This window comes from Lithobates pipiens, unplaced genomic scaffold, assembly GCF_037356315.1.
Source record: "Lithobates pipiens isolate NorthernLeopardFrog02 unplaced genomic scaffold, aLitPip1_a1.2 Scaffold_18, whole genome shotgun sequence".
NCBI lineage: Eukaryota > Metazoa > Chordata > Amphibia > Anura > Ranidae > Lithobates > Lithobates pipiens.
Genome location: NW_027507758.1, coordinates 619,362,353 through 619,377,050, shown reverse-complemented (window position 1 = coordinate 619,377,050; position 14,698 = coordinate 619,362,353). Strand labels below are relative to the sequence as shown.

Here is a 14,698-nt window from a genome sequence, read left to right as displayed (position 1 = left end):
CGGGGGATTGTAAAGGACTCGTTTGTGCTGTATTATCCAGTGCACACCACCCATGTTCATAGAGGGAAATCTATATACATTTGTATTCCTTGGCTACTATGGTGTTGTCCTGTTCGATCTCCCTCTATGAACATGGGTGGTGTGCACTGGATAATATAGCACAAACGAGTCCTTTACAATCCCCCGCATCTGCCGTGGGAGGAAACCGATGGGTCCTGTGATCTACTGCTTCTTCCTTTGTGGACTATCCTCCTGAAGAAGCGGTTCGCCGCGAAACCGGTAGAGGAAACGTTTCTGTACCCCTCTTCAATAGAAACCTTACGGGGTTACCCGTCGGTAGTTTATTAAATTGTGGTGTATATGATTTTAGCAATATGAAAGTGTTGATGGATTACATTTTTTTGTCCTTATTAAATTACTTGTAATTTTTTATAACAAAGTCTTTTATGATTTATTTAGTACCGCAATAGTCCCCTCAACAAACATTTTTGGGTGTGGATATCAAGGGAGCAGCCTCAGCAACTGCCCCAATATCCTTCGAATTCCCAATTCTTGACAGTTTTAAATTAGAAAGAAGAAAATATTGTTTTTTTTTTTTTTTTCAAATTTCTGCTATTTTTTTGCTTATATTGCAAAAAATAAAAAACGGAGTTGTGAATAAATACCAACAAAATAAAGCTCTATTTGTGCGAACAAAATGATAAAAATTTCATTTGGGTACAGTGTAGCACGACCGCGCAATTGTCATTGAAAGTGCGAGAGCGATGAAAGCTGAAAATTGGGCTGGGAAGGAAGGGGGCGAAAGTGCCCGGTATTGAGGTGGTTAAGGACCAAACCTCGTTTTGAGATTTGGTGTTTACAAGTTAAAATATTTTTTTTTTTTTATTGCTCAAAAGTTACGTAGAACCCCAAACATTTTATATCTCTCTCTCCCTATCTGTCTCTCTCTCTCTCTATATCTATATCTCTATCTCTCCAGGGAGTTGGCGCACAATCACAGGCAGTGAGACTTCGCCTTATCTCTGCAGCCGCACATCGGGGCGATGTCTCACTGCCTGTGATTAGCGCAGCGCTGCGCCGACTTCCTGGTGGGCTCTGTGTATGTGGAGCATGCGAACACGCTAGAGCTCATTCTTAATATATATATATATATATTTCATTTTAGACACCCTAGAAAATAAAATAGTGGTCGTTGCAATACTTTATGTCCCACTGTACTTGCGTAGCGGTCTCACAAGCGCACTTTTTTTGGGAAAAAATACACATTTTTTCATGAAAAAAGAAGACACCAGTAAAGTTAGCTCAATTTTTGTTTTTTTTATTTTGAAAGATAATGTTACGCCAAGTAAATTGATACCCAACATCTCACGCTTCAAAATTGTGCCCGCTTGTGTGGAATGGCGACAAACTTTGACCCTTAAAAAATCTCCACAGGCGACGTTTAAAAAATTTCTACAGGTTACCAGTTTAGAGGAGGTCAAGTGATAGAATTATTGCTCTCGCTCTAACAATCGCGGCGATACCTCACACCAGTAGTTTGAACACTGTTGTCACTTGCGGGCGCTACTTACGTATGCAGTTGCTTCTGTGTGCAAGCTTGGCGGGACGGGGCACTTAAAAAAAATGTTATTATTTATTTTACGTTTCTTTTTTTTTCAATGTTTTTTTTTAGGAATAAAATGTAACCATTTTATTTATTACAAGGAATGTAAACATGCCATAGAAAAAAAAAAACATGGCGGTACCTCTTAAATGTGAGATTTGGGGTCAAAAAGACTAAAATGCAATAAAAAAAAAAAAAGTAATTTTTTTCCTAAAACCCCGGATCTCACATTTAAGAGATCCCGTCATGCTTTTTTTTTCCTATGGGATGTTTACGTTTGACGTCGCTTCCGCCCTCCAATGCTATGGAGCTGAGTGGGGGCCATCTTTCCTTCACTTGGCATCCAGGCTGTGAGGGGAACAGACACGATCGTCTCCGCCGCTACCGACTGCTCCGGTAAGCGGCAGAGACACCCGGATCGCGGCGGGAGGGGGGAACTCCCGCCCCCGGTAAAAGTGATCTTGCGGCGAATCTGCCGCTGAGACCACTTTTATCTGAAAGCCGACCACCCGCTGAAGAAGAGGATGCCAGGGTTATGATAGCTAGCCGCTGCCATAGCAATGGTATTCCTCTTCATACAGTCGCCATATAATGACGGCGGGCGAGCGGTAAGTGGTTAACTGGCGATTGCATGGGCGTGCGACAAAATAAAATGTCATTTTTTCCTATAAATAGAAAAAATATTTTTTGCTTTCTGCTATAAAACATATCCCATAAAAAAATAATAAAAAAAATCAGATGTCTTCATAAATTTAGGCCAATATGTATCCTGCTACGTATTTTTGGTAAAGAGAAATCCCAATAAGCGTATATTGATTGGGTTGTGCAAAAGTTGTAATCAACTGTGGGTGTAGGATTGTGTATATAGAATTTTATGTTTTGTTTTTTTTGGTTGAACTAGATGGACTTGTGTCTTATTTTAACCTGACTAACTATGTATAATGTCTACAAGCTATGGGATATATACTGGAATTTGTATATTTTTTTTATACTAGTAATGGCGGGTTTTAGCAACTTATAGTGGGACTGTGATATTGCGGTGGACATTCTGACACCTGACCATAATCCCCCCCCCTTCACCAATTGATTTGGAGGGGTGGCCCAATACTTTTGGCAATATAGTATGGATGAGCGAGTTTGGGGCGGAGGAACTTGACTGGCCTGCACAGAGTCCTGAACTGTACCCAATAGAACACCTTTGGGGTGAATTAGAGCAGAGACCGTGAGCCAGGCCTTCTCGTGCCTGACCTCACAAATGCTCTTCTGGAAGAATGGTCAAACGGTCCCATAGTTAGACACACTCCTAAACCTTGTGGACGGCCTTCCCAGAAGAGTTGAAGCTGGTATAGCTGCAAAGGGTGGGCCAACTCAATATTAAACCCTGCGGACCAAGACTGGGATGCCATTAAAGTTTATGTGCGGGTAAAAGCAGGTGTCCCAATACTTTTGGCAATATAGTGTATAAAATGAGTTTGGGAATTTTAGAGAAATGTTTAACCACTTCCGGACCACCGCACGCCGATACACGTCCTAACTTTAAAGAGGTATATCTTTGTTATGGCAGCCACTAGCTGCCATAACCCCAGTATCTTCGGTGGGTGGTTCGATTTGCTATAATAGTGGTCTCTTCGGTGGATTCGCCGCAATATCACTTTTAATCAGCGGCGGGTGAGGGCCCCCCCTTCCTCCCACCGTTCACCTGAGCTGTCGGTAGGCAATCAAATCTTTGTCCTTGCTGGGTATGGAGACGAGTGAGGGGAAGATGGCCCCCACCCTTCTCTATACTATTGCAGGGCGGAAGCGACATTAAAATGTCACTTTCTTCCATAGTCGGGTTGAACTAAATGGACTAGTGTCTTTATTCAACCTTACTACCTATGTAACTACCCTGTTTCCCCAAAAATAAGACCTAGGATGATTGTTGGTGATGGCTGCAATATAAGCCCTACCCACTTCAAATAAGCCCTACCCCGTTTCCCCAAAAATAAGCCCTACAAGGACTTTAACTAGAGCTTATATTGCAGCCATCACCGAGAATCACGCTAGGTCTTATTTTCAGGGAAACAGGGTATGTAGCTCTTAACCACTTTAACACCAAGCCTCTTTCTGAGATTTGTTGTTTACAAATTAAAAACAGTTTTTTCTTTCTAGAAAATTACTTAGAACCCCCAAACATTATACATTTTTTTTTCTAACACCCTAGGGCAGTGATGGCGAACCTTGGCACTCCAGATGTTTTGGAACTACATTTCCCATGATGCTCAACTACACTGCAGAGTGCATGAGCATCATGGGAAATGTAGTTCCAAAACATCTGGGGTGCCAAGGTTCCCCATCACTGCCCTAGGGAATAAAACTTTTATCCTTAAAAATCTCCATAGGAGACATTTAAAAAATTCTACAGGTTGCATGTTTTGCGTTACAGAGCTGGAATTATTGCTCTCGCTCTACCGATCGCGGTGATACCTCACATGTGTGGTTTGAACACCATTTTCATATGCGGGCGCTACTCACGTATGCGTTCGCTTCTGCACACGAGCTCGACGGGGTGCGTTTAAAAAAAATTCTATTTTTTTTTCTTATTTATTTTACCTTTTTATTATTTCTATTTTATAAATAATTTTAGCCCTAGACCTCTTCTGCAACCGGTAGAATTTTTTTAAATGTTACCAATGGATATTTTTTAAGGGTAAAAGTTTGTCGCTATTCCACGAGCGGGCGCAATTTTGAAGCGTGACATGTTGGGTATCAATTTACTCGGCGTAACATTATCTTTCACAATATAAAAAAAAAAACAATTGGGCTAACTTTACTGTTGTCTTATTTTTTTTAATTAAAAAAAGTGTATTTTTTTCCAAAAAAAGTGCGCTTGTAAGACCGCTGCGCAAATACGGTGTGACAGAAAATATTGCAACGGCCACCATTTTATTCTCTAGGGTGTCAAAAATAAATAAATACATAAATAAATATATTATTATATTATGTATATATATTACACACACACACACACACACGTATATATATATATGTGTGTGTGTGTATATATATATATATATATATATTTGGTGGTTCTAAAAATCTCAGAAAGAGGCTCGGTCCTTAAGTGGCTAAATGTATTACAATTTAACTAAACCCATTCGATTTTAGTCTACTGAAATCTGCTGGAGATTTTAATCGACTAAATACGACTAAAACTAAAACAATTGCAGATGACTAAAATGCAACTAACAACTAAATGGCATTTTAAGTCAAAAGACTATGACTAAAACATAATCGAAATTTAATGTCAAAATGAACACTGAGTGTCAGTGAGAAAATAAGTCCCATCATTGGTGTCAGTGAGAAGAAAGCATCCCCAGTCCAGCATTGGTGGTCAGTGGTGGTACTTACCTGATCACACACTCCCGCTGCCTCTCTGCTGATGTCGGAGTTGTACTTTCACTATCAGAAAGGAGATCACTGCTCCGAAACAGTCTGATATAATTGCAGTGACTGGTAAAGGAACTCGGAGAGTATTCCAGCAGTCATCACCTCACCGCCACTGTGCACAGAGTCCTGGAATCTGCAGGATCGGGACATGATGGGTAGGGATGAGCTCCGGCGTGTTCACACACTCCGCGTATAGAGCCCGCCAGGAAGTCGGCGCAGCGCTAATCACAGGCTGTGAGACGTTTCCAGATCTCAGCAGCCGCACATCGGGGCATGTTTCACTGCCTGTGATTAGCGCAGCGCCGACTTCCTGGCGGGCTCTGCACGTGGAGTGTGCGAACATGCTGGAGCTCATCCTTAATGATGGGACAGTAGCCAAAATCCCAGGACTATTTTGCAATATCGAAGACACTTGGAAACAATGAAAAGGCCCGTGTTCATAGTTTGACAGGTTTCTCAGAGCTGCAGTTCCCCCTGAGCTCCACAAGATGGTGATCTCACTTATAATGGGACAGACAGACTCTATGGAATACAGACAGGAAGTGATGTCAGGTACAGACAGGAAGTTGCGGGTGAGAGGTGAGTCGGGAGGAAGTAGAGAGGAGTCATTGCTGGAAGTGGCAGTAGAGGAGGTAATAAGATCTTATTTTCTATTTACACCCAGTAACCCCCCCCCGTCATGTCCGTCCTCTTCCTCCATTATCACTGTGATGTCTTTTATCTCCAGCAGATGATGATACACACATATATAGTGTGGAAACCTAGATTAACCCCTTCAGGGGCAGAACATTTCCCCCACTTATGGGGCCGGAAAATTCTCTTCGTTTTAGAGATGTCACCTTTCCCACCAATCACCTTCTCACTTCATCAGTCTATACTAACGGATTATACGATTTTTATTAGGGGCAGGCGATTGGGGGGCGCTATTTAGGGTGAGCTGAACAGTCCTGGGTTCAGTTGGGGTGTTCAGTGGACTTCAAAGCTCTTTGGATGCCAAACCCAAACCCTATTATACACGTGACATCTAGGAGATTAACCCCCCTTACTGACCAGTCCATTTTTTACATTATGGCACTGCGTTAACTTTAACCACTTAAAGAGGAAATCCGCCGTTTTTTTTTTTTTTTTAAAGCCAGCAGCTACAAATACTTTTAAAATAATGACACTTACCCGCCCAGCGCGCCCGCCATGTCGGCACCCGAAGCCGATCTCTCGATCGTCTCTCGTGTGCTGCCGCCGCCATCTTGGGTATGGGAATCAGGCAGTGGAGCCTTGCGGCTTCATTTCCCGGTTCCCTACTGCACATGCGCGAGTCGCGCTGCGCAATAAGGATGGTCCCCGCTGTCTCTGGGATCTGTGTGTTTCCCAGCAGGCAGCGGGGGACCTTCGGAAAGGGGCGCAGATTCTGCGGAAAGGGGCGTACCTTCTGCAGAATCTACGCCGGAAGTGAGTGCAGATACCTGTACTGTACAGGTACCTGCACCCTCCTCCCCCCTGAAAGGTAGCAATTGTGGCGCCGGAGGGGGGGAGGGTTCCAATGAGCGGAAGGTCCACTTTAGGGTGGACCTCCGCTTTAAGGACCGAGCCTCGTTTTGAGATTTGGTGTTTACAAGTTAAAATCGTTGGTTTTTTTTTTCTCGAAAATTAGTTTGAACCCCCCCAAACATAATAAAATATATATTATATACACACACACACATATATATATATATCATCTCATTTTAGACACCCTAGAGCAGGGATCTCAAACTGGCGGCCCTCCAGCTGTTGCGGGTCTACGAGTCCCATCATGCCTCTGCCCATGAGAGTCCTGCTCGTAACTATCAGCCTTGCAATGCCTCATGGGAATTGTAGTTCTGCAACAGCTGGAGGGCCACCAGTTTGGGACCCCCTGCACCTAGAGAATAAAATGGAGATCGTTGCAATACTTTATATCACACCGTACTTGCGTAGCGGTCTCACAAGCACAATTTTTTTTTTTGTGAAAAAATACACTTTTTTTTAATTGAAAAATAAGACACCTGTAAAATTTCAGGGGAGCAGCAATAGAATATTCTTCAGTTTAAAGTATATATAATTTTTGGCGCGGGGTTTCTTTCTATTTTTTACCTATAAAATTAGCCCAATTTTTTTTTTTATACAGTGGTGTGAAAAAGTGTTTGCCCCCTTCCTCATTTCCTGTTCCTTTGCATGTTTGTCACACTTAAGTGTTTCGGAACATCAAACCAATTTAAACAATAGTCAAGGACAACACAAGTAAACACAAAATGCAATTTGTAAATGAAGGTGTTTATTATTAAAGGTGAAAAAAAATCCAAACCATCATGGCCCTGTGTGAAAAAGTGATTGCCCCCCCTTGTTAAAACATACTATAACTGTGGTTGTCCACACCTGAGTTCAATTTCTCTAGCCACACCCAGGCCTGATTATTGCCAAGCCTGTTCACAATCAAGGCATCACTTAAATAGGAGCTGCTTGACACAGTAAGGTCCACCAGAAGATCCTTAAAAGCTACACATCATGCCGAGACTCAAAGAAATTCAGGAACAATTGAGAAAGAAAGTAATTGAGATCTATCAGTCTGGAAAGGGTTATAAAGCCATTTCCAAAGCTTTGGGAATCCAGCGAACCACAGTGAGAGCCATTATCCACAAATGGCGAAGACATGGAACAGTGGTGAACCTTCCCAGGAGTGGCCGGCCGCCCAAAATTACCCCAAGAGCGCAGCGACGACTCATCCAAGAGGTCACAAAAGACCCCACAACAACGTCCAAGGAACTGCAGGCCTCACGTGCCTCAGTTAAGGTCAGCGTTCATGCCTCCACCATCAGGAAAAGACTGGGCAAAAATGGCCTGCATGGCAGAGTTCCAAGGAGAAAACCACTGCTGAGCAAAAAGAACATCAAAGCTCGTCTCAATTTCTCCACAGCACATCTTGATGATCCCCAAGACTTTTGGGACAACATTCTGTGGACCGATGAGACAAAAGTGGAACTCTTTGGAAGGTGTGTGTCCAAGTATATCTGGCGTAGAAGGAACACTGCATTTCATAAAAAGAACATTATACCAACAGTAAAATATGGTGGTGGTAGTGTGATGGTCTGGGGCTGTTTTGCTGCTTCAGGACCTGGAAGACTTGCCGTGATAAAAGGAATTATGAATTCTGCTGTCTACCAAGAGATCCTGAAGGAGAATGTCCGACCATCTGTTCGTGTACTCAAGCTGAAACGAACTTGGGTTCTGCAGCAGGACAATGATCCTAAACACACCAGCAAGTCCACCACCGAATGGCTGAAGAAAAACAAAATGAAGACTTTGGAGTGGCCTAGCCAAAGTCCTGAATCCTATTGAGATGTTGTGGTATGACCTTAAAAAGGCCGTTCATGCTCGAAAACCCTCTAATGTAACCGAATTAGGACAATTCTGCAAAGATGAGTGGGCCAAAATTCCTCCAGGACGCTGTAAAAGCCTCATTGCACGTTATCGCAAATGCTTGGTTGCAGTTGTTGCTGCTAAGGGTGGCCCAACCAGTTATTAGGTTTAGGGGGAAATCACTTTTTCACACAGGGCCATGATGGCTTGGATTTTTTTTCACCTTTAATAATAAACACCTTCATTTACAAATTGCATTTTGTGTTTACTTGTGTTGTCCTTGACTATTGTTTAAATTGGTTTGATGTTCCGAAACACTTAAGTGTGACAAACATGCAAAGGAACAGGAAATGAGGAAGGGGGCAAACACTTTTTCACACCACTGTATATTGTGAAAGATAATGGTACGCCAAGTAAATTGATACCCAACATGTCAGGCTTCAAAATTGCGCCCGCTCGTGTGGAATGGCAACAAACTTGACCCTTAAAAATCTCCACAGGCGACGTTTAAAAATTTCTACAGGTTACCAGTTTAGAGGAGGTCAAGTGATAGAATTATTGCTCTCGCTCTAACGATCGCGGCGATGCCTCACATGTGTGGTTTGAACACCGTTGTCGTATGCGTTCGCTTCTGCATGCGAGCTCGGCGGGACGGGGCGCTTCAAATATATTTTTTTCTTGTTTATTTTACTTTTTTTTATTTATTTTTTACACTGTTCTTTTAAAAAAAAAAAAATGGGTAATTTTTATTTCTATTACAAGGAATGTAAACATCCCTTGTATTAGAAAAAAAGCACGACAGGTCCTCTTAAATATGAGATCTGGGGTCAAAAAGACCTCACAACTCATATTTACACTAAAATGCAATAAAAAAAATCGTTTTTTTTTTCTTCCTAAAAAAAAAAAATCCCCTTAAGAGTATTGGGGCGGAAGTGATGTTTGACGTCGCTTCCGCCCTCCAATGCTATGGAGCTGAGTGGGGGGGGCATCTTTCCTTCACTTGGTATCCAGGCTGTGAGGAGAGCAGACACGATCGTCGCCGCTACCGACAGCTCCGGTAAGCAGTGGAGACGACCAGAGAGCGGCGGGAGGGCACCCTCAGTAAAAGTGATCTTGCGGCGAATCTGCTGCTGAGACCGCTTTTATCTGAAAGCCGACCGCCTGCTGAAGAAGAGGATGCCGGGGTTATGGTAGCTAGCTGATGCCATAACAACGGTGTTCCTTTTTTATATAGTCGCCGTAAGATAACTCAACACACAGCCATTAATGTCTGACAACAAAAGTTAGTACACCCCTAAGTGAAAATGTCCAAATTGGGACCAAAATGTCAATATTTTGTGTGGCCGCCATTATTTTCCAGCACTGCCTTAACCCTCTTGGGCATGGAGTTCACCAGAGCTTCACAGGTTGCCACTGGAGTCCTCTTCCACTCCTCCATGACGACATCACAGAGCTGGTGGATGTTAGAGACCTTGCGCTTCTCCACCACATTCTGTTTGAGGATGCCCCACAGATGCTCAATAGGGTTTAGGTCTGGAGACATGCTTGGTCAGTCCATCACCTTTGCCTTAATAAAGAAGCTGAGGGTAGTGGTCGTCTTGGAGGTGTGTTTGGGGTCGTTATGATGTTGGAATACTGCCCTGCGGCCCAGTCTCCGAAGGGAGGGGATCATGATCTGCTTCAGTATGTCACAGTACATGTTGGCATTCATGGTTCCCTCAATGAACTGTAGCTCCCCAGTGTCAGTGCCATGACACTCCCACCACCATGGTTGACTGTAGGCCAGACACACTTGTCTTTGTATTCCTCACCTGGTTGCCACCACACACACTTGACACCATCTGAACCAAATAAGTTCATCTTGGTCTCATCAGACCACAGGACATGGTTTCAGTAATTGATGTCCTTAGTCTGCTTGTCTTCAGCAAACGGTTTGCAGGCTTTCTTGTGCATCATCTTTAGAAGAGGCTTCCTTCTGGGACGACAGCCATGCAGACCAATTTGATGCAGTGTGCGGCGTATGGTCTGAGCACTGACAGGCTGACCCCCCCACCCTTCAACCTCTGCAGCACTGCTGGCAACACTCATACATCTATTTCCCAAAGACAACCTCTGGATATGACGCTGAGCATGTGCACCCAACTTCTTTGGTGGACAATGACGAGGCCTGTTCTGAGTGGAACCTGTCCTGTTAAACCCGCTGTATGGTCTTGGCCACTGTGCTGCAGCTCAGTTTCAGGGTCTTGACAATCTTCTTATAGCCTAGGCCATCTTTATGTAGAGCAACAATTATTTTTTTCAGATCCTCAGAGAGTTCTTTGCCATGAGGTGCCATGTTGAATGTCCAGTGACCAGTATGAGAGAGTGAGAGCGATATCACCAAATTTAACCGAAGACCTCATACTTTTTATACCATGTAGCAGTTTATCTGCTATGGGGTGGTTAAAGCCAAGTTCCACCCAAAAATGAAACTTCCGCTTTAAGTGACGTGACCCCCCCCTGGCATGCCACATTTGGCATGTCATTTTTTGAGGGGAGGAGCGGGTACCCTGTTTTTACGGGCACCCAGCTCCCACTTCCTCCCGTGGCTCTGCGGCGCTGGAAGGGAGCCTCTCCCACCGCCAATAAAAGTGATCTTGTGGCGAATCCACCAAAGAGACCAGTTTTATCTTGTAGCGGACTGCCGGCCAAACGCGAGGATACCAAGGTTATGGCAGCTAGCTGCTGCCATAACAATTCTATCCATCCTCGAATTAAGGACGTATGTTGGCGTTCGGGGGTCCGGAAGTGGTTAAGTGACTTTGAATGTGGCATGGTTGTTGATGCCGGGCTGGTCTGAGTATTTCAAAAACTGAGGATCCACTGGGATTTTCACACACAACCAACCATGGTCCAAAAAAAAGAGAAAATATCCAGTGAGCGAATGTTGTGTGGAGGAAAATGCCGTGTTGAGGTCAGATGAGAAGGAGAAGCCTGGTTCCAGATTAAAGAAAGGCAACAGTAACTTTAAATAACCATTCGTTACAACCAAGGTATGCAGAATACCATCTCTGGACACACACAACACTCCGAACCTTGAAGCAGGTGGGCTACAGCAGCAGAAGGCTCGGTTTCTACTACTGCGAGTTGTTGTGCAACTTGACATATGTGAAGTCGCATGGCAAGTCAAAATCCATGTATTTCAATGGTCCCCCGTTCTAATTGGTGCAACTTATAGTTACATAGTTATAGTAGGTGAGGTTGAAAAAAAGACACAAGTCCATCAAGTCCAACCTATGTGTGTGATTATATGTCAGTATTACATTGTATATCCCTGTATGTTTCGGTCGTTCAGGTGCTTATCTAATCGTTTTTTGGAGTCGTAGCAACACCAAAAAAGGCTTTTGTACTACTTTGTTCCAACTTCGGTGCGACTTGTTCGCCCATGATTCTCACCAGCGTACATATTCGCCAGCGCCCAGTGGATCGGCAATTTTCGTCCAAAAAGTTTTAATGAAAAAGATCACATCACAAAGGAAGGTGCAATGTTTCGGAGCCACACAGGACCCCTTCGTCAGGCATGTGAAGGGGTCTTCCGCGGCTCCGAAACGTTGCACCTTCCTTTTTGATGTGATCTTTTTCATTAACATTTTTGGACGAAAATTGCCGATCCATTGGGCGCTGGCGAATATGTAAGCTTGTTTGATGTTTCCAGGACCCGACTGGTAATCGCTGCAGCACCCACCATTTTATGAGCCGTACATACCAGGAACGTGTGTGCGATAGGAATATTGATCTGACCACGATTCTCACCAGTCGCATGACATCGCATCAAGAATCGCACTGCAAAGTCGCACTGTAATTCGCACGACTTTGGGGAAACCTAGCCGAAGACCACAACACGGGTGCCACTCCCATCAGCTAAGAACAGGAAACTGAGGCTGCAATTCACACCGGGTCGGACACCAAAATTGGACAATAGTAAATTGGAAATAATGTTGCCTGGTCTGATGAGTCTCAATTGCGACGACATTCAGATGGTAGGATCATAATCTGGTGTAAACAACATGAAAGCATGGATCCATCCTACCTTGTATCACTGGTTCAGGCTGGTGGTGTAATGGTGTGGGGGAATAGTTCCTTGGCACATTATGGGCCCCTTAGTACCAATTAAGCATTGTTTTAAACCCCACGGCCTACCTGAGTATTGTTGCTGACCATGTCCATCCCTTTATGACTACAGTGTACCCATCTTCTGATGGCTCCTTCCAACAGGATAATGCACCATGTCACAAAGCTCCAATCATCTCACCACTGGACAATGAGGTCCCTGTCCTCCAATGGCCTCCACACTCACCACATCTCATCCAATAGAGCACCTTTGGGATGTGGTGGAACGGGAGATTGGCATCATGGATGTGCAGCCGACAAATCTGCAGCAACTGCGTGATGTTATCATGTCACTATGGAGCAAAACCTCTGAGGAATGTTTCCAACACCTTGTTGCATCTATGCCAGTTTTTCTCAAATCCAGTCCTCAAGGCGCCCCAAAAGGTCATGTTTTCAGGATATCCCTCAGATGAAATGGCTGTGGTAATTGCTAAGGCAGTGAAACTGATCAAATCACCTGTGCAAAATAATGGAAAACCTGAAAACATGACCTGTTGGTGCGCCTTGAGGACTGGAGTTGAGAAACGCTGATCTATGCCACGAAGAATGAAGGCAAAGGGGGGGGGGTCCAACCTGGTACTAGCAAGGGGGACCTAATAAAGTGGTCTGTGAGGGTAGATACACACCAGTATGGAAATAATACAAACTTTATATGATAAAAGATCACTAATAGACTGTATACACACACATCTATTGTTATTAGACAAAAATACCTGGTAGATGATTGCATGTGCAATTTCCTATTTGGTTTTTGTGCAATCCCTTACTTCCCCATCCTAATATTGTACAACCAATACAATCCAGATTATTCTCTGTCTATAGGGAAACCTGCATAGATCACATGACCACATCAATGAAGATGGAGGAGGACCGGAGTCACATGACTGAGAGGATACTAAACCTCACCCTGGAGATCATCTACCTGCTGACCGGAGAGGTGAGGAGGATTCTGGGGGGTCACATGACATCACTATTATCTCCTATTAATAAAACACAGACCTGACCAGAGAGGTGAGGAGGATCCTGGGAGGTCACATGACATCACTCTTTTTTCTGTTAATAAAACACAGACCTGACTGGAGAGGTGAGGAGGTTTCTGGGATTCTAACATGATATTCCTATTTTTTTTAAATACAGAGTTTTTCTTCTGTCAAGTCAGGTGAACATATGATCATCACAGTGCCTTCACCTCACTCCATGAAACCCAAGAAAAACCATGACAAGAAGATTCTAGAAGTCACCAAGAAGATGATGGAGCTGCTGACAGGAGAGGTGAGCGGTGCTGGGAATTCTGGGACATTATCCAGTATCAGACAAGGGATGTGTCTGGATGGTGACTGTATCATTGTGTGTGTCAGGTTCCTATAAGGTGTCAGGATGTCACTGTCTATTTCTCCATGGAGGAGTGGGAGTATTTAGAAGGACACAAAGATCTCTACAAGGACGTCATGATGGACAATCAGCCGCCCCTCACATCACCGGGTAAGAGGAGACTTTATTGTAAAGGAGAGAGCAGTACGGAGGCTCCACCTAGATCCCCCATCATCTGATAAACACATAGAAACAATGTATTCAGTCAGTGTGTGTGTTTCCTACAGATGGATCCAGTAATGGGAACCCACCAGAGAGATGTCCCCGTCCTCTGTATTCCCGGGATTCCACACAGGAAGATCACACCATCCCCCACCATCATCAGGTAGATGAGGAACAATCACTGATAGTATCATTAGGATCTGTACATTATCTGTATTGTTACCATTGATGTGATTTGTCTTATATATTCAGAGTGGAAACCTGAGAGATTCTAAAGTTGTTATTAAAGAAGAAATAAAGGAGGAGGAGGAGGAGGATTGGGTGATCGAGATGATTGGGTTGGAGTCTCTAAAAGGACACAAGGATCTCTGCCAGGACATTATAAAGAAGTCGCCTAATACCAGGAACCCACCAGAGAGATGTCCCCGTCCTTTGTATTCCCAGGATTGCACACAGGAAGATCACACCATCCCTCACCATCATCAGGTAGGTGGAGTTGAGGGTCTGGAATACAAAGTATTTGAACACTGACATGTGGAGACAATGTGTGGACGCTATAAGATGATATTGTCTATGTGATCTCACATCATAAATACTTCTATTTTACAGTTG

At 43.8% G+C, this 14,698-nt stretch overlaps 1 protein-coding gene across 1 annotated transcript in view; it reads left to right on the top strand.

Moving 5' to 3' along the window:
* Nucleotides 1-14,698, top strand: part of LOC143986850 (uncharacterized) — a 60,512-nt gene that overhangs the window by 14,142 nt on the left and 31,672 nt on the right. Inside the window, exon 8 of the mRNA XM_077485259.1 lies at nt 14,463-14,572. Within this exon, the coding sequence (XP_077341385.1) occupies nt 14,463-14,572 (110 nt within the window). The remainder of the gene's footprint in view (nt 1-14,462; nt 14,573-14,698) is intronic.